At 56.2% G+C, this 20,781-nt stretch overlaps 1 protein-coding gene across 1 annotated transcript in view; it reads left to right on the forward strand.

The window, feature by feature from the left end:
- Positions 1 to 20,781, forward strand: part of SLC7A3 (solute carrier family 7 member 3) — a 64,045-nt gene that overhangs the window by 38,943 nt on the left and 4,321 nt on the right. Inside the window, exons 2-9 of the mRNA XM_069209474.1 lie at positions 7,055 to 7,449; positions 9,064 to 9,222; positions 10,258 to 10,438; positions 13,923 to 14,035; positions 14,605 to 14,827; positions 16,155 to 16,294; positions 17,414 to 17,516; positions 20,508 to 20,707. Coding sequence (XP_069065575.1) covers positions 7,071 to 7,449; positions 9,064 to 9,222; positions 10,258 to 10,438; positions 13,923 to 14,035; positions 14,605 to 14,827; positions 16,155 to 16,294; positions 17,414 to 17,516; positions 20,508 to 20,707 — 1,498 coding nt within the window. The 5' untranslated portion in view covers positions 7,055 to 7,070. The remainder of the gene's footprint in view (positions 1 to 7,054; positions 7,450 to 9,063; positions 9,223 to 10,257; positions 10,439 to 13,922; positions 14,036 to 14,604; positions 14,828 to 16,154; positions 16,295 to 17,413; positions 17,517 to 20,507; positions 20,708 to 20,781) is intronic.

Raw genomic sequence — 20,781 nt, forward strand, 5'->3', positions numbered from 1 at the left:
GCCACGCACGGCCCCAGGGGCCCCAGGCAGCGGCGGTGCCACGCACGGCCCCAGGGGCCCCAGGCAGCGGCGGTGCCACGCACGGCCCCAGGGGCCCCAGGCAGCGGCGGTGCCACGCACGGCACCAGGGGCCCCAGGCAGCGGCGGTGCCACGCACGGCACCAGGGGCCCCAGGCAGCGGCTGTGCCACACGGCACCAGGGCCCCCAGGCACGGCCCCAGGGCCCCCAGGCAGCGGCTGTGCCACGCACGGCCCCAGGGGCCCCCAGGCAGCGGCGGTGCCACGCACGGCCCCAGGGGCCCCCAGGCAGCGGCGGTGCCACGCACGGCCCCAGGGGCCCCCAGGCAGCGGCGGTGCCACGCACGGCACCAGGGGCCCCCAGGCAGCGGCGGTGCCACGCACGGCACCAGGGGCCCCCAGGCAGCGGCGGTGCCACGCACGGCCCCAGGGGCCCCCAGGCAGCGGCGGTGCCACGCACGGCCCCAGGGGCCCCAGGCAGCGGCGGTGCCACGCACGGCCCCAGGGGCCCCAGGCAGCGGCGGTGCCACGCACGGCACCAGGGGCCCCAGGCAGCGGCTGTGCCACACGGCACCAGGGCCCCCAGGCACGGCCCCAGGGCCCCCAGGCAGCGGCTGTGCCACGCACGGCCCCAGGGGCCCCAGGCAGCGGCTGTGCCACGCACGGCCCCAGGGGCCCCCAGGCAGCGGCGGTGCCACGCACGGCCCCAGGGGCCCCCAGGCAGCGGCGGTGCCACGCACGGCCCCAGGGGCCCCCAGGCAGCGGCGGTGCCACGCACGGCACCAGGGGCCCCCAGGCAGCGGCGGTGCCACGCACGGCCCCAGGGGCCCCCAGGCAGCGGCGGTGCCACGCACGGCCCCAGGGGCCCCCAGGCAGCGGCGGTGCCACGCACGGCCCCAGGGGCCCCCAGGCAGCGGCGGTGCCACGCACGGCCCCAGGGGCCCCCAGGCAGCGGCGGTGCCACGCACGGCCCCAGGGGCCCCCAGGCAGCGGCGGTGCCACGCACGGCACCAGGGGCCCCCGTCATTAATTAGCTAATTAAGAGGTAGTGGCGCCTTACCGCTGATGGGTCCTAAGAGGGCATCTCGCAGGGACCAGATGCCCCTCATCGCTCGTCTGGTCTCCTGCCTTCTCTGGGTAGGAATGTGCAAGCAGTGCCCCCGCAGGGCACAGACACCTCTTCCTGGTGATGTCTGACCTCCTGTTAATCATTCTTATCGCCTGGCACCAACCACTGATCCGGGGCTGTGGCACCGACCACAGGGCCTACTCTTCTCCCTCGTGTCATCTCAGCGGGTACTAGAGGGGTCTCTGCTCCCTCGTGTCATCTCAGCGGGTACTAGAGGGGTCTCTGCTCCCTTGTGTCATCTCAGCGGGCACTAGAGGGGTCTCTGCTCCCTTGTGTCATCTCAGCGGGCACTAGAGGGGTCCCTGCTCCCTTGGCCCTCTCAGCGGGCACTAGAGGGGTCTCTGCTCCTTGTCCTCTCAGCGGGCACTAGAGGGGTCTCTGCTCCCTCGGGTCCTCTCTGCGGGTACTAGAGGGGTCTCTGCTCCTTCGTGTCCTCTCAGCGGGTACTCGAGGGGTCTCTGCTCCCTCGGGTCCTCTCAGCGGGCACTAGAGGGGTCTCTGCTCCCTTGTCCTCTCAGCGGGCACTAGAGGGGTCTCTGCTCCCTTGTGTCATCTCAGCGGGCACTAGAGGGGTCCCTGCTCCCTTGGCCCTCTCAGCGGGCACTAGAGGGGTCTCTGCTCCTTGTCCTCTCAGCGGGCACTAGAGGGGTCTCTGCTCCTTGTCATCTCAGCGGGCACTAGAGGGGTCTCTGCTCCCTTGTGTCATCTCAGCGGGCACTAGAGGGGTCTCTGCTCCCTTGTGTCATCTCAGCGGGCACTAGAGGGGTCCCTGCTCCCTTGGCCCTCTCAGCGGGCACTAGAGGGGTCTCTGCTCCTTGTCCTCTCAGCGGGCACTAGAGGGGTCTCTGCTCCCTCGGGTCCTCTCTGCGGGTACTAGAGGGGTCTCTGCTCCTTCGTGTCCTCTCAGCGGGTACTCGAGGGGTCTCTGCTCCCTCGGGTCCTCTCAGCGGGCACTAGAGGGGTCTCTGCTCCCTTGTCCTCTCAGCGGGCACTAGAGGGGTCTCTGCTCCCTTGTCCTCTCAGCGGGCACTAGAGGGGTCTCTGCTCCCTTGGGCCCTCTCAGCGGGTACTAGAGGGGTCTCTGCTCCTTGGGTCTGGTTCCACCTCTCTGCCTCCTTGTCATCGGTGTGTGTGTGTGTGTGGGGGGGGGGGGGGGGGGGGGGGGGAGGGGAGGGCTTGGTCCCGTGCCCTCTCCTGTCCTGTTGATGTTCCGTGCCTGGACCCATCTCCTCGGCTCTACCAATGCTCCTTCCTACCCGTGGGCATCACCCCTCGTGCACAGGCGCTCATTCGGATGGGACTGCAATGGTTTACCTGCAGCAGTATCTTATCAACAGTAATGATAATAAGTTAAAGCGCACTAGCGCCTTCCCGCTCCCTCGAGGCGCTTCTTTCTACCTCCTTCTGAAAATCTCTTCTACACCACCCCCCCCCCCCCCCTCTTCATCCGACGACCCGCCCTACCCCTCTACGCCTCCTGGTGGTACCCTCGGGTAGGTGAATGCCTATACATGGACTGCCACGAGGCTGGTAGGAGACCGGAGTGGCACAAGCCTGGCGGGGGGTGGCACGAGGGCTGACTGGAACAAGGCTGACGAGAGCATGGGCTGGCGCAAGGCGGGCAGAAGCGTGGACTGGCACAAGCCTGGGGGGCGGGGGGGTGGACTGGCAGAAGCGTGGACTGGCACAAGCCTGGGGGGCGGGGGGGATGGACTGGCAGAAGCGTGGACTGGCACAAGCCTGGGGGGCGGGGGGATGGACTGGCAGAAGCGTGGACTGGCACAAGCCTGGCCGGGGGGGTGGACTGGCACAAGCCTGGGGGGCGGGGGGGTGGACTGGCAGAAGCGTGGACTGGCACAAGCCTGGCCGGGGGGGGGGGGGCTGGACTGGCAGAAGCGTGGACTGGCACAAGCCTGGCAGTGGGGGGGGGGGGAGACTTCCAGAAGCGTGGACTGGCACAAGCCTGGTGGGGGGGGGGTACTGGCAGAAGCCTGGCCGGGGGGGGGGGGGCTGGCACAAGCCTGGCCGGGGGGGCGGACTGGCACAAGCCTGGGGGGCGGGGGGGTGGACTGGCAGAAGCGTGGACTGGCACAAGCCTGGCCGGGGGGGGGGGCTGGACTGGCAGAAGCGTGGACTGGCACAAGCCTGGCAGTGGGGGGGGGGGGGACTTCCAGAAGCGTGGACTGGCAGAAGCCTGGTGGGGGGGGGGGGGGGGGGTACTGGCAGAAGCGTGGACTGGCAGAAGCCTGGCCGGGGGGGGGGGCTGGCACAAGCCTGGCGGGGGGGTGGCACGGAAGAGCAACACTCCCTTTGGCTCGTCCGTGAGTGAGTGATATGCTGGGCCCGCAGCGTGCCCTGCCCGGTGATGGATGGTCTGTGACATGCCATCTCCAGGTCTATTAAAACCTGCCAGGCTGCCACAGACCGAGGCCGACAGCCCATTTATACCCGATCCCTGCTCCGGTCTCTATCGACCGGGGGTGGAGGGGGCTGACTCACATGGAAAGCACGCGTCCCCGGAGCTTCTAGAAGCACCTTGTGCCACTCTGTGCCCCCCACCACACCGCGCGCCTAGAGGCGTGGCCTGGGGTAAATACCATAGTCTCAGTAGACGGTCGGGGTAGCGCCTAGAGGCGTGGCCTGGGGTAAATACCACAATCTCAGTAGACGGTCGGGGTAGCGCCTAGAGGTGAGGTCTGGGGTAAATACCACAGTCTCAGTAGACGATCGGGGTAGCGCCTAGAGGTGAGGGCTGGGTTAAATACCACAGTCTCAGTAGACGGTCGGGGTAGCGCCTAGAGGTGGGGGCTGGGGTAAATACCACAATCTCGGACGGTAGGGGTAGGGCCTGGAGGTGAGGGCTGTATTTCGGAAGTTTCTGCGTTCTCATTACCAGTCAGTCTAGAGGGGTGTTTTTGTTTTTTTAACTGCCCATCACCCGCCCCGTCTGTCCAAAGTTTTACTGCCTATCACCTCCACACCTACCCATCCATGTTTTACTGCCCATCACCTGCCCTCCCGTCTGCCCATCGCCTGCCCTCCCATCTATCCATGTTTTACTGCCCATCACCTGCCCTCCCGTCTATCCATGTTTTACTGCCCATCACCTGCCCTCCGTCTATCCATGTTTTACTGCCCATCACCTGCCCTCCGTCTATCCATGTTTTACTACCCTCCTGTCTATCCAACGCTCCACTGCCCATCGCTCCATGTCAGACACCTGCACCTTCTGTTTTGGCTCCTGCTTTGCTTCTGTGTCCAGTGCCTGCTCCTGCTTTGCTTCTGTGTCCAGTGCCTACTACTCCTGGTTTGCTTCTGTGCCCAGTGCCTACTCCTCCTGTTTTGGTTCTATGCCCAGTGCCTACTGCTGCTTTGGTTCTGTACCCAGAGCCTACTCCTGTTTTGCTTCTGTGCCCGCGGTGCTTACACTACAGTCGCCCTCCTGTTTTGGTTCTGTGCCCAGTGCCTACTCCTGTTTTGGTTCTGTGTCCAGTGCCTACTCCTCCTGTTTTGGTTCTGTGTCCAGTGCCTACTCCTGTTTTGGTTCTATGCCCAGTGCCTACTCCTGGTTTGCTTCTGTGCCCAGTGCCTACTCCTCCTGTTTTGCTTCTGTGCCCAGTGCCTACTCCTCCTGTTTTGGTTCTATGCCCAGTGCCTACTCCTCCTGTTTTGGTTCTATGCCCAGTGCCTACTCCTGGTTTGCTTCTGTGCCCAGTGCCTACTCCTGTTTTGGTTCTGTGTCCAGTGCCTACTCCTCCTGTTTTGGTTCTGTGTCCAGTGCCTACTCCTGTTTTGGTTCTATGCCCAGTGCCTACTCCTGGTTTGCTTCTGTGCCCAGTGCCTACTCCTCCTGTTTTGGTTCTGTGTCCAGTGCCTACTCCTGTTTTGGTTCTATGCCCAGTGCCTACTCCTGGTTTGCTTCTGTGCCCAGTGCCTACTCCTGGTTTGCTTCTGTGCCCAGTGCCTACTCCTGGTTTGCTTCTGTGCCCAGTGCCTACTCCTGTTTTGCTTCTGTGCCCGCGGTGCTTACACCACAGTCGCCCTCCTGTTTTGGTTCTGTGCCCAGTGCCTAGTCCTGGTTTGCTTCTGTGCCCAGTGCCTACTCCTGGTTTGCTTCTGTGCCCAGTGCCTACTCCTGGTTTGGTTCTGTGTCCAGTGCCTACTCCTGTTTTGGTTCTGTGTCCAGTGCCTACTCCTGTTTTGGTTCTGTGCCCAGTGCCTACTCCTCCTGTTTTGGTTCTATGCCCAGTGCCTACTCCTGGTTTGCTTCTGTGCCCAGTGCCTACTCCTGGTTTGCTTCTGTGCCCAGTGCCTACTCCTGGTTTGCTTCTGTGCCCGCGGTGCTTACACTACAGTCGCCCTCCTGTTTTGGTTCTGTGTCCAGTGCCTACTCCTGTTTTGGTTCTGTGCCCAGTGCGTACTCCTCCTGTTTTGGTTCTGTGCCCAGTGCGTACTCCTCCTGTTTTGGTTCTGTGCCCAGTGCCTACTCCTCCTGTTTTGGTTCTATGCCCAGTGCCTACTCCTGGTTTGCTTCTGTGCCCAGTGCCTACTCCTGGTTTGCTTCTGTGCCCAGTGCCTACTCCTGGTTTGCTTCTGTGCCCAGTGCCTACTCCTGTTTTGCTTCTGTGCCCAGTGCCTACTCCTGGTTTGCTTCTGTGCCCAGTGCCTACTCCTGGTTTGCTTCTGTGCCCGCGGTGCTTACACCACAGTCGCCCTCCTGTTTTGGTTCTGTGCCCAGTGCCTACTCCTGGTTTGCTTCTGTGCCCAGTGCCTACTCCTGGTTTGCTTCTGTGCCCAGTGCCTACTCCTGGTTTGCTTCTGTGTCCAGTGCCTACTCCTGTTTTGGTTCTGTGTCCAGTGCCTACTCCTGTTTTGGTTCTGTGCCCAGTGCCTACTCCTCCTGTTTTGGTTCTATGCCCAGTGCCTACTCCTGGTTTGCTTCTGTGCCCAGTGCCTACTCCTGGTTTGCTTCTGTGCCCAGTGCCTACTCCTGGTTTGCTTCTGTGCCCGCGGTGCTTACACTACAGTCGCCCTCCTGTTTTGGTTCTGTGTCCAGTGCCTACTCCTGTTTTGGTTCTGTGGCCAGTGCCTACTCCTGTTTTGGTTCTGTGGCCAGTGCCTACTCCTGTTTTGGTTCTGTGGCCAGTGCGTACTCCTGTTTTGGTTCTGTGCCCAGTGCGTACTCCTCCTGTTTTGGTTCTGTGCCCAGTGCCTACTCCTCCTGTTTTGGTTCTATGCCCAGTGCCTACTCCTGGTTTGCTTCTGTGCCCAGTGCCTACTCCTGGTTTGCTTCTGTGCCCAGTGCCTACTCCTGTTTTGCTTCTGTGCCCAGTGCCTACTCCTGTTTTGCTTCTGTGCCCAGTGCCTACTCCTGTTTTGCTTCTGTGCCCAGTGCCTACTCCTGTTTTGGTTCTGTGCCCGCGGTGCTTACACTACAGTCGCCCTCCTGTTTTGGTTCTGTGGCCAGTGCCTACTCCTGTTTTGGTTCTGTGGCCAGTGCGTACTCCTGTTTTGGTTCTGTGCCCAGTGCGTACTCCTCCTGTTTTGGTTCTGTGCCCAGTGCCTACTCCTCCTGTTTTGGTTCTATGCCCAGTGCCTACTCCTGGTTTGCTTCTGTGCCCAGTGCCTACTCCTGTTTTGCTTCTGTGCCCAGTGCCTACTCCTGTTTTGCTTCTGTGCCCAGTGCCTACTCCTGTTTTGGTTCTGTGCCCAGTGCCTACTCCTCCTGTTTTGGTTCTATGCCCAGTGCCTACTCCTGGTTTGCTTCTGTGCCCAGTGCCTACTCCTGGTTTGCTTCTGTGCCCAGTGCCTACTCCTGGTTTGCTTCTGTGCCCGCTGTGCTTACACTATCGGGTTGGTTTCTGCCTTGGACACGACCCTGGCTAACAGTCGCCCCTCTCCTTGCAGGTGACCTCAGCAGAGCATGGCCAGGATGCTGGTGGGAGCCCTGTCCAACTTTGGGAACAAGCTGATCCGCAGGCGGGTGGTGGACCTGAGCAACAAGGAGACCCGCTTCGCCCGCTGCCTGTCCACCCTGGACCTGATCGCCCTGGGGGTGGGCAGCACCCTGGGGGCCGGAGTCTACGTCCTGGCTGGTGAAGTGGCCAAGGAGAAGGCCGGGCCCTCCATCGTGCTGTGCTTCCTCATCGCCGCCCTCTCGTCGGTGCTGGCCGGCCTCTGCTATGCCGAGTTCGGTGCACGAGTCCCCAAGACCGGGTCGGCCTACCTCTACAGCTACGTGACCGTGGGCGAGATCTGGGCCTTCACCACGGGCTGGAACCTCATCCTGTCCTACGTCCTAGGTAAGGGCGCCAGCTGCTAGAGCCACCCCTACACTCCCAACATGGCTGCCAAGATTCCCAGGCCCCTGCCCGACGTGCACTCCAGGTTTGTCTTTGCATTCTGGGAGTTGTAGTCCTGTTTTATCATGGCAAAAACAAGAATCTAAAGAAACTAGCATTTGCAATGAAACGGGTCCCGCATTACGTCGAGTTAGAGCTATTAGCGTTGTGAACTCCTAACTGGGCTTTTCTTGCCACATTAAATGAAGGGAAAAAAACAAGCTAGATCGTGCTGCGAAATAAAGAGAAAAAAGTAGTCCAGAAACCATACGGAAAACCTAGAGCCTTGTATGTCTACCGGTGCTCTCACGGAGGGCTAAACACCGGAAAAGGCATGACGTATGCATGCCTTTCACACATGAAAACAAGCGGATTTTAAAAGGCAAGCCACGAACTAATGTAAGTGACTGAGGTAACATGGGTGTGGCTAAAACCCCCCTAAGGAGAGATTAGAAGAGGGACGGAGCGCTTTGCGCTCCCCCCTAAAAACCTGGACTGGAGCTGCACAACATGCATGGACCTGGGAAACTTGGCAGGGCTGTGGTAAATTGTTTGATCCCAGGGAGCGTTGCTTGGAGCTGGTGACGAGCAGCTTTGAGCAGGACCAACGCCTGTGTGACTCACCACCAAGCGACGCCAAGCGCACTGGTGCTGCCCTGCCCGATGGCACATGAAAGCATGCCAGAAAGGGGAATGGCTGTTTTACATTGGCATGAATGCCACTTTGTCTCAGTCTTGCAAGCCCTGGTCATGGGCACTGCCCTAACCGCCATTATTTTTACGCCATCCATGAGTTAAGGGGTTATGTTCTGGTTACAGTTGATATAATGTACCATCTTTACTGCCTCCTGAGTCAAATGGTGGGCAGTTAAGTCCTCATCTCAGCTAGAGGTGTGCCATCACTAAAGGATTTTTGTAGTCTTTTTGCCTCATAATTTAAGACCGGGGGGAGGGTCTCCAAACTTTTCAGAACAGGGGCCACATTGTATATTTTACAAATATTTGCAGGGCGAAAAAGAACAGTTTTTGTAAACAAATGAATACAATTAAAATGCATAAATAAGGTTACTTGGACTTGTGTTTTTTTTTTTTTTTTTTTTTGTAATCAGCACAACATAATTGAGAACAAACCAGAAATCTGACAATTACAAAGAAACACTGCTGAGGACTTATATACAGAGTGTAAAGAAGTCAAGCATTAGCAAATGCTCTGACAAAATAATCAGTTATGTGACTGTAGAGATGAAAGGCAGGCTTTCATTTTTTTAATTTCAAATACTGAAAAATTACAATAGAGCAGATTCAGGAGGCCCGGCTGCCAAAGGAACTGGATATATATATTTCCCTTTGATCATCGGAATCCGAGGCTTTGGAAAACCGGGCTGGATGTGGTCCACAGGCGTAGGTTGGAGACCCCTGTTTTAAGACCGCTGCTCATGTGTGCTTTCCATAGGTTTTCATGGCGGTGACGTTTCGCTCACCTGTAACCAGGTAATGTTCTGTAGAGTGACTTGGAGGTTCTTGGCTCCTGTGCGCCTGGTGGCCTCACCCTCTCGTCTTATGTAACCCGGACAGGTACCGCCAGCGTGGCCCGCGCCTGGAGCTCCACCTTCGACAACCTCATTGGCAACCAGATCTCCACCTACTTCAGAGAGCGCGTGAACATCAAGGTGGAGCATGTCCTGGCCGAGTACCCGGACGTCTTTGCGCTGCTCATCATCCTCTTGCTCACAGGTGAGACGCCACAGTCTTCTTAACCCTTTCGACCCCACAGTGTGGGCTCTTGGCTGGATGGGCTCCAGCACCGACTTCGCCTCACACCAGCGTTGCTTCAAAAGTTCACTTAGGGTGGAAACTTAGCAACGCGTGCTTTAACTGCTAGACACCTATGAGGTAGATGTCTTTGTCTAATCAGGTTTTTTTGCAGTTTCAACCTCTCGCTTTTAGGGTTATCATCATGGTCAAACATATGGAAATATGTGATTTTGCGATTGCTGCGTTTATCAGGTAAAGCTATTTTTGCCACATAATTTATCATGTAGTGCATAACCAAAAAAATAGTTTCTAGCTCAAAACGATTCAAAAGTTACTAAGAGCTCAGAAACATGTTCGAAGGCGCTTTCCAAAGCTTGACTGATCACCTTTCTGTTACTTATTGCTATATTTGGGTGTCAATCTGGTACTAGTGAGCTGCAACCAATGCCCAGACAGTGTTAACAAGTGTAAAAATGTCAAAATAATGAAGAAATACTATTACAATGTGCCGCATTACGCTGCATAATTTGCCTTTTCTTGCCACTTGATGTACTCAAACCTGCTGCATAATTTGGCGCCACCTGTCTCTGCCGCATAATTCCAATGGTCCGAGTTAATATATATGACCATATGCCATGACTGAGTTAAAATAGGAGTCACTTTCTTTGTGTTGTGTTGCGTTTATACCACAGTTGGTCATTTCCACAGATCTATTTTTGAGAGCTTGAGTTTCCAGTGCTTTCCATTTCAGTCGAACCTTCAAACTATGGTTTAGTCTTCAGTCCGACTGAACTGTACAGGGGTTGCAACTGAAGAATTTTTTTATTTTTTATTTTTTGCAAAAACCATGTCTGAGAAATTTTCCCTACAAACCCCACTTTTTAGATTTTTTTTTGATTTTTTTTATTTTTTTTTGCAGTTTCCACCTACAGGTGTTTTACAGTTTGTGAAGATCTGAAGTTTTTAGAGTAAGCTTAGTCCACAGCTGGCCCTAACCCCTCTTTGTCCCTGCAGCCCTCCTGTCCTTTGGTGTGAGCGAGTCTGCGCTGGTGAACAAGATCTTCACCGGGGTGAACCTGCTGGTCCTGGGTTTCATCATCATCGCCGGCTTCGTGAAGGGCGACACCAAGAACTGGAGCCTGACCGAGGAGGACTTCAGGAATGACTCCTACACCTATAGTAGTAACAGCACCAGGTAGGGCGACCGTACGCCCCACACTGCGCTCACTAATGCAGCGGCACGCTTGTGTCAGGGTCTACGCTTCACACTAGTTATCTACTCCTGTAGTAGTAACAGCACGTAGGCCCCACACGGCTCTCACGCAGCATCAGGGTCCACGCTTCACACTACTTATCTACTCCTATAATAGTAACAGCACCAGGTAGGAGGACCGTACGCCCCACACTGCTCTCACGCAGTGTCAGGGTCCACGCTTCACACTAGTTATCTACTCCTGTAGTAGTAACAGCACGTAGGCCCCACACGGCTCTCACGCAGTGTCAGGGTCCACGCTTCACACTAGTTATCTAGGCCTGTAGTAGTAACAGCACCGGGTAGGACCGTAGGCCCCACACTGCTCTCACGGAGTGGCTGCTTGTGTCAGGGTCCACGCTTCACACGAGTTATCTAGGCCTGTAGTAGTAACAGCACCGGGTAGGACCGTAGGCCCCACACTGCGCTCACGCAGTGGCTGCTTGTGTCAGGGTCCACGCTTCACACGAGTTATCTACTCCTGTAGTAGTAACAGCACGAGGTAGGACCATGGGCCCCACACTGCTCTCACGCAGCATCAGGGTCCACGCTTCACACTAGTTATCTACTCCTGTAGTAGTAACAGCACGTAGGCCCCACACGGCTCTCACGCAGCATCAGGGTCCACGCTTCACACTAGTTATCTACTCCTATAATAGTAACAGCACCAGGTAGGAGGACCGTAGGCCCCACACTGCTCTCATGCAGTGTCAGGGTCCACGCTTCACACTAGTTATCTACTCCTGTAGTAGTAACAGCACGTAGGCCCCACACGGCTCTCACGCAGTGTCAGGGTCCACGCTTCACACTAGTTATCTACTCCTGTAGTAGTAACAGCACGTAGGCCCCACACGGCTCTCATGCAGTGTCAGGGTCCATGCTTCACACTACTTTATCTACTCCTATAATAGTAACAGCACCAGGTAGGAGGACCGTAGGCCCCACACTGCTCTCACGCAGTGTCAGGGTCCACGCTTCACACTAGTTATCTAGGCCTGTAGTAGTAACAGCACCGGGTAGGACCGTAGGCCCCACACTGCTCTCACGGAGTGGCTGCTTGTGTCAGGGTCCACGCTTCACACGAGTTATCTACTCCTGTAGTAGTAAGAGCACGAGGTAGGACCATGGGCCCCACACTGCTCTCACGGAGTGTCGGGGTCCACGCTTCACACTAGTTATCTACTCCTGTAGTAGTAACAGCACCAGGTAGGACCATGGGCCCCACACTGCTCTCACGCAGTGTCAGGGTCCACGCTTCACACTAGTTATCTACTCCTGTAGTAGTAACAGCACCAGGTAGGACCATGGGCCCCACACTGCTCTCACGGAGTGTCAGGGTCCACGCTTCACACTAGTTATCTAGTCCTGTAGTAGCAACAGCACCAGGTAGGACCATATGCCCCACACTGGAGTGGCTGCTTGTGTCAGGGTCCACGCTTCACACTAGTTATCTACTCCTGTAGTAGTAACAGCACGTAGGCCCCACACGGCTCTCACGGAGTGTCAGGGTCCACGCTTCACACCTGTTATCTACTCCTGTAGTAGTAACAGCACGTAGGCCCCACACTGCTCTCATGTAGCGGTACGCTTGTCAGGGTCCACGCTTCACACTAGTTATCTACTCCTGTAGTAGTAACAGCACATAGGCCCCACACTGCTCTCACGCAGCATCAGGGTCCATGCTTCACACTACTTTATCTACTCCTATAATAGTAACAGCACCAGGTAGGAGGACCGTAGGCCCCACACTGCTCTCATGCAGTGTCAGGGTCCACGCTTCACACTAGTTATCTAGGCCTGTAGTAGTAACAGCACCGGGTAGGACCGTAGGCCCCACACTGCGCTCACGCAGTGGCTGCTTGTGTCAGGGTCCACGCTTCACACGAGTTATCTACTCCTGTAGTAGTAACAGCACATAGGCCCCACACTGCTCTCACGCAGCATCAGGGTCCATGCTTCACACTACTTTATCTACTCCTATAATAGTAACAGCACCAGGTAGGAGGACCGTACGCCCCACACTGCTCTCATGCAGTGTCAGGGTCCACGCTTCACACCTGTTATCTACTCCTGTAGTAGTAACAGCACGTAGGCCCCACACTGCTCTCACGGAGTGTCAGGGTCCACGCTTCACACTAGTTATCTACTCCTGTAGTAGTAACAGCACATAGGCCCCACACTGCTCTCACGCAGCATCAGGGTCCATGCTTCACACTACTTTATCTACTCCTATAATAGTAACAGCACCAGGTAGGAGGACCGTAGGCCCCACACTGCACTCACTCACTAACGCAGCGGCTTGCTTGTGTCAGGGTCCACGCTTCACACTAGTTATCTACTCCTGTAGTAGTAACAGCACCAGGTAGGACCGTAGGCCCCACACTGCTCTCACGGAGTGGCTGCTTGTGTCAGGATCCACGCTTCACACTAGTTATCTGCTCCACCTGTTTGAGCTCATCTTATCTTTCTTTAGGGTTGACTACTTGTTTTGTGTACATTCTTCTAATTATCACACCCCTAGTTCACCCCACACCTTTGGGTCCTCTTGCCCTCGGGTGGTTGCTGTCCTCCCTTCCCACACACCAGGGGCTGGCTCCCTCTCTCACCCACTCTGCCAATCCACTCCACTTCATGGCTATACCTGCCCCTGCTCCAGTAGGGACTGGTGCTTCGCCCAGCCTGCATCAGTGCAGCCCGCATCAGTGCACCGCCCTCTGCCACTCCGCTGCACCCTCCTGTGGAGTGGGGCCTGCACCCTACCCCGCTCACCTGGTGTATCCCACCCGCTCACCTGGTGTATCCCACCCCGCTCACCTGGTGTATCCCACCCCGCTCACCTGGTGTATCCCACCCCGCTCACCTGGTGTGTCCCACCCCGCTGACCTGGTGTGTCCCACCCCGCTGACCTGGTGTGTCCCACCCCGCTGACCTGGTGTGTCCCACCCCGCTGACCTGGTGTGTCCCACCCCGCTGACCTGGTGTGTCCCACCCCGCTCACCTGGTGTGACCCACCCCGCTCACCTGGTGTGTCCCACCCCGCTGACCTGGTGTGTCCCACCCCGCTGACCTGGTGTGTCCCACCCCGCTGACCTGGTGTGTCCCACCCCGCTGACCTGGTGTGTCCCACCCCGCTGACCTGGTGTGTCCCACCCCGCTGACCTGGTGTGTCCCACCCCGCTGACCTGGTGTGTCCCACCCCGCTGACCTGGTGTGTCCCACCCCGCTCACCTGGTGTGTCCCACCCCGCTCACCTGGTGTGTCCCACCCCGCTCACCAGGTCTAACCCGCCCGCTCATGGTCCGAGGCCTGTTCCTTGCTCCATTCCTTGAGTACTTTCACCTTGGATGCCTGGCCCGGCCCTGACCCTGAGAAGGCTTGTCCAAGTCCGGTTCCGCTCAGAGTAATTCCACTTGTGTTCTTTCCCCAGCATCGGCGAGTTCGGCTCCGGTGGCTTCTCTCCCTTCGGATTCAGTGGCATTGTGTCCGGAGCCGCCACCTGTTTCTACGCCTTCGTGGGCTTCGACTGCATCGCGACTACAGGTAACCTGACTGCGGCGCGCTCCTCTCCTGAACGTGACCATTTCCATGGTTTCCATGAATTCTCGATTCATGTGAAGTCAGTTGGGATGAACTCTGAGTGAAGTCCACGTGTAGACATACTCTGGAGACCGCTAGATCTTCTGATCTCTTATGAGGTGGTGCAGGCGTCTCAGCGCTGTAGATGCGGCGACTGCGGACCCCTCTCGGCGCCACTCGGCTGCATGATTGAGTGATCTCTCCGTCAGCCTTGAGTTGGTCTGAGCTCTCACACTCATGTGCTTGTCTGCATCTCAGTGCACTGACCTCAGTCTTTGGAACCCTGCAGATGGACATTTCCCTTGGTTTGCCGGATTGCCCAGGACTCTGTCTTTGAGCAGTTGCATGTAATGCACCGAGGCCACTGCTTAGGGCAGTGTTTACTTCTTGTGCTTGAATGTGGTTGGTCTTGGAAGCGCCGTGCCTGACCGTGTGCGCGTTGCGTGTGTGTGTGGTCCACTGCACGTGCTTCGTTGTGAAGAGTCGCCCATTGTGTGGCCGGGTACTCACTCCAGTCTGCTGCTCCTTACCAGGTGAAGAAGCCAAGAACCCGCAGCGCTCCATCCCCGTGGGCATCATCGTCTCGCTGCTCATCTGCTTCGTGGCTTACTTCGGGGTCTCGGCCTCGCTCACCCTCATGATGCCCTACTACCTGCTGAACAGGGACAGCCCCCTCCCGGAGGCCTTCCAGTATGTGAACTGGCATCCTGCCCGCTACGCCGTCGCCATTGGGTCTCTGTGCGCCCTCTCCACCAGGTGAGAGCCGAAGGCACGAGGGACCTGCCTGAGCTTTGGGGGTTGGTTCTGCTGCGGGTGCAGTGAGGGCACCCAGACAGGGGTTCACCCTCACAGACCTGTCTCGAGCCAGGTGCAGGAATGGGTTCAGTGGTTTCCACGTGGCTCCTCCTTTGGGTCTTGGCTGCACATCACATATCCAGGGGAAGAGTGACCGTCAGTAGTCGGTGGCTTCTTTGGGGTGGGTGGGCTGGAGGGATCCAGTGTTTACCACTAAGGTTTTTGTTTCTAGCTGTCAGGCTACGTATAATGTCATGTCTGAAGATCCGCGACACTGCAGCACAGAAACTGAATCAGTTCAGGAGTTCTGACTTTTAGAAATTCACTTAAGCTCTCATCCACTCTTTTCTAGATGAGGTTCAGGTGTGATTGTCTTTTGGAAGAGTAAAGCAGACCATGCCCCCTGTGTCTATCTGTGTTCCTCTTGGCACGTCTGATTGTGCCAGCTTAAACCAAGGTCTGTGTGCATCCAGCTGCGAGAGCATGTAAAGTCAGGCTCACGCAGTCTGGTATCCTCTGTGGAAGATGGTCCCGAGTAATTGGTGGGGGGGGGGGACTAGAGTCAAACAACTGAACAGAGGCCTTCCTGGTTGCAATAAGGTTGCAGCCTGTAAATGAACAACAAGGCGCTTCCTAGCTCAAGTAAATCCTTTTCTTCGGGGTGGTCTGTGGTTGCTGTCTGATTGTTCCTGTGATTCACCAGGTTCAGGTGTATGTGTAAGGAGCCCGTGGTCTGTGTGTAATAAAAAGCGCTCTGTTTGCACGACTGTGGGCTTTGATAGTAGAAAGCGCTGGACTACATGTCATTCACCCCCGAGCAGGTGCAGCACACTGGCTGGTGGTGTTTAAACTCCACGTGCAGCACTCTGACATCTTACAGACATCAGCATGTTGAGTGCTGGGCAGGTAAAACGCTGAGTGGTAGGGTCACCAGTGCTCTCATGCAGCCACGCCGTGTCGGGAGGGCCATTGAGAGTAAGAAAAGTGCAAAGTCCATTGTGGTGGTGGATTACTGCTGTACCCTGCGCGCCCATGGCGACTGCACTCAACATCACTGCCCATGAAGCCTGGCTGCTTTTGAACTTGCCTTGGTCCTAAAATGTCAAGAGTTCCTGCTTTTTCATAGAAGTTCTAATATCTGCATTTTTAGGTGAGGGGAAGCCATTCTTCCCCTGAGGTGTAAAGGGTTGGCTTCCGTAGGGTACTGTGCAACGTACTGGTGAACTGAAGCATTTGATTCCACTTGTGACCTCTGAGTGTCTCACTGAGTTCCTTGTCTCGATTACAGTCTGCTGGGCGCCATGTTTCCGATGCCGCGTGTGATCTATGCCATGGCTGAGGATGGGCTTCTCTTCAAGTTTCTTGCCAGCATCAACAAGAGGACCAAGACCCCCTTGGTTGCCACCTTTGTGTCGGGCATCATTGCTGGTAAGGATTTAAAGGGTGGTGCCGTTTGGTACCTGGGATGGGAGAGCTGCTGCTGAGGGTCTGTCCAATGTGTGATCAAACGCAGGACTAGGGATGTAGACGTCACTGGAGCTTTGCAGCCATCGGGGGCTACTTCGGAAGTCAAAGGCACTTGAACAGTGCCATTACTCAGGGATGCTTGCTTTGAACCTCTTCTCCACGCTACTACACATCAGAGGCCCGGGGACACAGCAGCGAGGGCATCCAAAGGGTTAGTCTTCCCACCAGTGCCTGTAAAGTCACAGAACATTTAAGCAACCAATTCCACCACCTGCCAGTTCCATAAAGTCTGTACATCCAGCCCATAACCTCTATACATTTACGATCAGTCCCATAACCTCTATACATTCCCTTTCAATGCCATCATTTCATAACCTCTATACGTTCTCTCCCACCCCATACCAATTCATAATCTGTCTATTCCCATCCCACCATATCCACAACATCTGTAAATTCCCATCTCACCGGCCATCAGTTCCTTAACCTCTATATGTTTAATCCCACCACCCATCAGTTCCATAATCTCTGTACGTTTCCTCTCGTCGCCCACCAATTCCATAACCTCTATACAGTACCTCCCCACCACACACTGCTCATCAGTATCATGGCCCATCTATAGCCCCCCATCCTGGTGACTGCTCATGTACTATGTAACTCACAATGTACAACATTTTTGTTGAAATGCTTTTGCTGCTGCATTTAGTAGCTTCTGGAGGCTGCTTTCTTGTCTCGGGTAATAAATGTCGTCTTGGCCTGTGCATCTCCTAGAGTCGCTCTGGTACACCATTGCCTCTCCTTGCTGGAGCCCTCTTATTACCCGCCTTCTGGCCTAGTAATACTACCCCAGCTTCTTTTCTAGTGATGAGTTGTGTGATCTGTGTACACATGCTGTGGATGGGTGGGTGGGATGGATGGGTGGGTGGGTGGGTGGGTGGGTGGATGAATGGATGGATGGATGGATGGATGGATGGCAGCAGCTGCGAGTGATCAGCCCCAGAACCGTCCGTGCTAGATCTGCAGCTCTGCTTGTCAAGGTTGTAGCTCAGATGGTCCCACTCAACCATTCTCTTTTGTTTGCAGCACTCATGGCTTTCTTGTTCGAGCTGAAAGACCTGGTCGACTTGATGTCCATTGGCACTCTGCTGGCGTACTCCTTGGTGGCGGTCTGTGTTTTGATTCTCAGGTGGGTGCTGTTCTCTAATAAGGAAACTTGATAAAGGTTTGGGTGGGGTGAAATGGGCTTCTTCTCAAGACGTCTTTAGGTTTCTGGTCCGGCAAGTCTTGTAGGGATGAGGAGGTCCGGCGAGTCTTGTAGGGATGAGGAGGTCCGGCGAGTCTTGTAGGGATGAGGAGGTCCGGCGAGTCTTGTAGGGATGAGGAGGTCCGGCCAGTCTTGTAGGGATGAGGAGGTCCGGCCAGTCTTGTAGGGATGAGGAGGTCCGGCCAGTCTTGTAGGGATGAGGAGGCCCGGCCAGTCTTGTAGGGATGAGGAGGCCCGGCCAGTCTTGTAGGGATGAGGAGGCCCGGCCAGTCTTGTAGGGATGAGGAGGCCCGGCCAGTCTTGTAGGGATGAGGAGGCCCGGCCAGTCTTGTAGGGATGAGGAGGCCCGGCCAGTCTTGTAGGGATGAGGAGGCCCGGCCAGTCTTGTAGGGATGTACTTGGCCCTAACTCTACTGTTTCAGTAGTTGTTTCTCTGAGTGGAGCTAGGGCGCCATTGCTCTCAAGGCTAAAGCTTCGACCAGCGAGTGGTTCCATAAAACGGGCGGATCCTTGGGTTTCACCTCTGTGCTATGGTCACCACAGCCAGGCCGGCCAGGCACGAGCTCCTATGGTCATCACATACCAACCATGGCCTTCGCCGGCACCCTTTTTAGCCACCATAAAAGGGACTCAGGAAAATGCTCGACTGCATCTGAACCCCGGTACCTCACTGAGGCCCAGTAGAGTAGACAAGTTTGGGGTTCCTAGTGTTAAGAGGGAGCATGGCCAAACGGAGCCCCAGAGCCCCTTTCAGGGTGGCACAGAGACGGATTTCCAGATCACTGGTGCCCATCTTCATAGCATAAACAGTCTAGAAGGGCTAAAAGGGCAGGCAGCGGGAACGGCCGGTGGTTGTTACTTCAGGTAGATGTACCCGCTCTGTGCTGCCCCAGTGATCTGCTCATCAGTGCTCGGACGGTGTCTCTGGCTCCACTCCGGGCTCTAGAAATCCTGCCTTGCGGGTCTGCACGGGGGCAGGATCCATGCCAGGTGTTCACAGTAGCCATCCACCATGCTAAAGCAATCTGTTTCCTGTGTCTATAAATGTGTTTGTGTAGATGTCCTGGATCAGGCCTGCCCCTGGGCACTGCTACAGGGGCTTGTTTGCCAGCCTGTCCCCTGGACCTGCTGTGATAGGATCCGGAGACCGCCAGACAGCCCACACTCCTCCCACCAGCTATACGCACACCGACAACCTTACTTGTTGGAAGAAGTTTTTTATTAACACAACTTTTAGTATTCTCCTAGCATAAAGTCATAAATCACTTTAATAAAAACATTACACAAATATTTACAAATCATGAGATACAAATCAGTGACAAAATCTTTTTCTGACAGGATCCCTTCCTGTCCTGAACCACCATTGGACCACACAAGTGACCCTTACCTCACCTGTATCCTTGGGAGGGGCGGTTACCCTGACTACACCGTTCCTTGTCCTCACGCTCAGGGTTCTGCCCACCCCAACCTCCAAACACCAATCAGTCTCAGGTGTAACGGGGAAGCCAAGAGCTGGAGCCCCACACCCCTCCCCCCAAGCGATCTGTGCTCCCTTACCCCTTAATCTGGTGTGTACATCCGCAGGTTGGCCCAGAACTTCAGGATCCTATCCCTGATGTCCTCCCGGGGCCCCATCCTTGGGGACCCCTCTGTTGTTTCTGGTCACTTTAATACCTCAATATCCGCTTATACCTTTCTTCGCAACCTAAATTAAGGAGAGGGTGGGTGGGTCAACAGCGGGGCTCCAGCCGCCGCGTACGAAAGAAAGATGAGCCTTCTTGGGGGGGGGGGGCTCTTAAATAGCCCCCCACCGGTACGCGGCGGCTGAAACCAGCTAGCGACCAACGCAGCCGCTACGATTCCCCTATCCAACTTCCGCCCCCACGCCTCGTGAGGCGTGAGGGCGACGTCCCTGGCCAGCCCCTCGCACCACCAGTGCGTAGGGGAGCGTCGGGCCTCGGCGGGCCATGTTGGGGGGGCGGGGGGGGCTTTACCCCAGTCCCAGTGCTTTCAGCAGCTGGCCAGCCGCGCAGGTTGTGTAGGAAGTCGGAGTTCCGAGGAATCCGCCCAAGGCACTGTGTGGACACAAGCCCTCTGAACCCAAGTATTGTGCAGGGCATGATGGGTAATGCCCTCCATCCCTCACCACCCACTGTCCGCTGATTACTGGTTTGTAAACGGTGGCGGTTGGAGCCTCCTCTTTCCACCATCATGTACTTTCTTGCTCCTATGTTCAGCCTTCAAGGCGCTCAGGGCAGAGGTGACTTGTCTCTTGATGTCAGTGCCCCTTGTTGGACAAAGGGCACGGTAATGTCTCCAGGTTGATATAATCCCACATTCTGTTTTTGGGTGGAGTATGTCCTTTGCTAGCTGCTCAGGGCATCCTGTGTTATCAGTCTCGTTGAGCTGGAGCTCAGTCTAATCAGTCCATCTTTTGGCCTGGTCTTTTCCTGTTCAAAATAAGAGCCGCTCTGCCTCATTCGAGGTTGTGGGGGGGGGGGGCGTGCTGTAGGCTGCAGATGCACCATGATGGGGTTCGGAAGTGTGTAGAGAAGTTACTCCCTCTGTTGGAGAGCTCGCTCTTCCTGGTAATTGTGGGCAGATACGAGCACTGCTCGCTGTCCTCGAGGTGCAGCTCTGGTGCTGGGTCCCCAGAGCCTATCCTGGGGGGCTGTGGGGTGGGGGGGGGGGGTTGTGTTGTGTCCCCAGAGCCCACCCTGGGATGTGCTGACCTGCAGCAGCGCTGGTCCAGGGAGTACATCTTCAGTGGGGAGCACTTCTGTAATGGACTGCCCTGCAGGATGTTGTACTCGCCCTTATTTCTTCTTGGCCAAGTGAGAGAACTTGTAGTTTGTTCTGATTTTTTTTTTTTTTTTTTTTTTTTTTTTTTTTTTTTTCTTCTTCTTTACACAGGTATCAACCAGACCTCTTCAACTGTGCGGATTTGGACGACCTTAGCAGTCCGGAGTCCGAGAAGATGGCCATGCACCCGGAGGACCTCTCTGACCCCGGCGTCCCCCCCAGATTCCAACCCAAGTGCATGTTTGTGCCCCACAAAAACTTCCCCACAGCCGTGTCTGGCCGCATCGTGTATTGCTGCGTCTCCCTGATCTGTGAGTCTGCTGGGGGGCATGGGGACAGGGGGAGCTCTGCTGGGGGGCAGGGGAGCTCTGCTGGGGGGCATGGG

The sequence above is a fragment of the Pleurodeles waltl genome, chromosome 2_1 (genome assembly GCF_031143425.1).
Source record: "Pleurodeles waltl isolate 20211129_DDA chromosome 2_1, aPleWal1.hap1.20221129, whole genome shotgun sequence".
NCBI lineage: Eukaryota > Metazoa > Chordata > Amphibia > Caudata > Salamandridae > Pleurodeles > Pleurodeles waltl.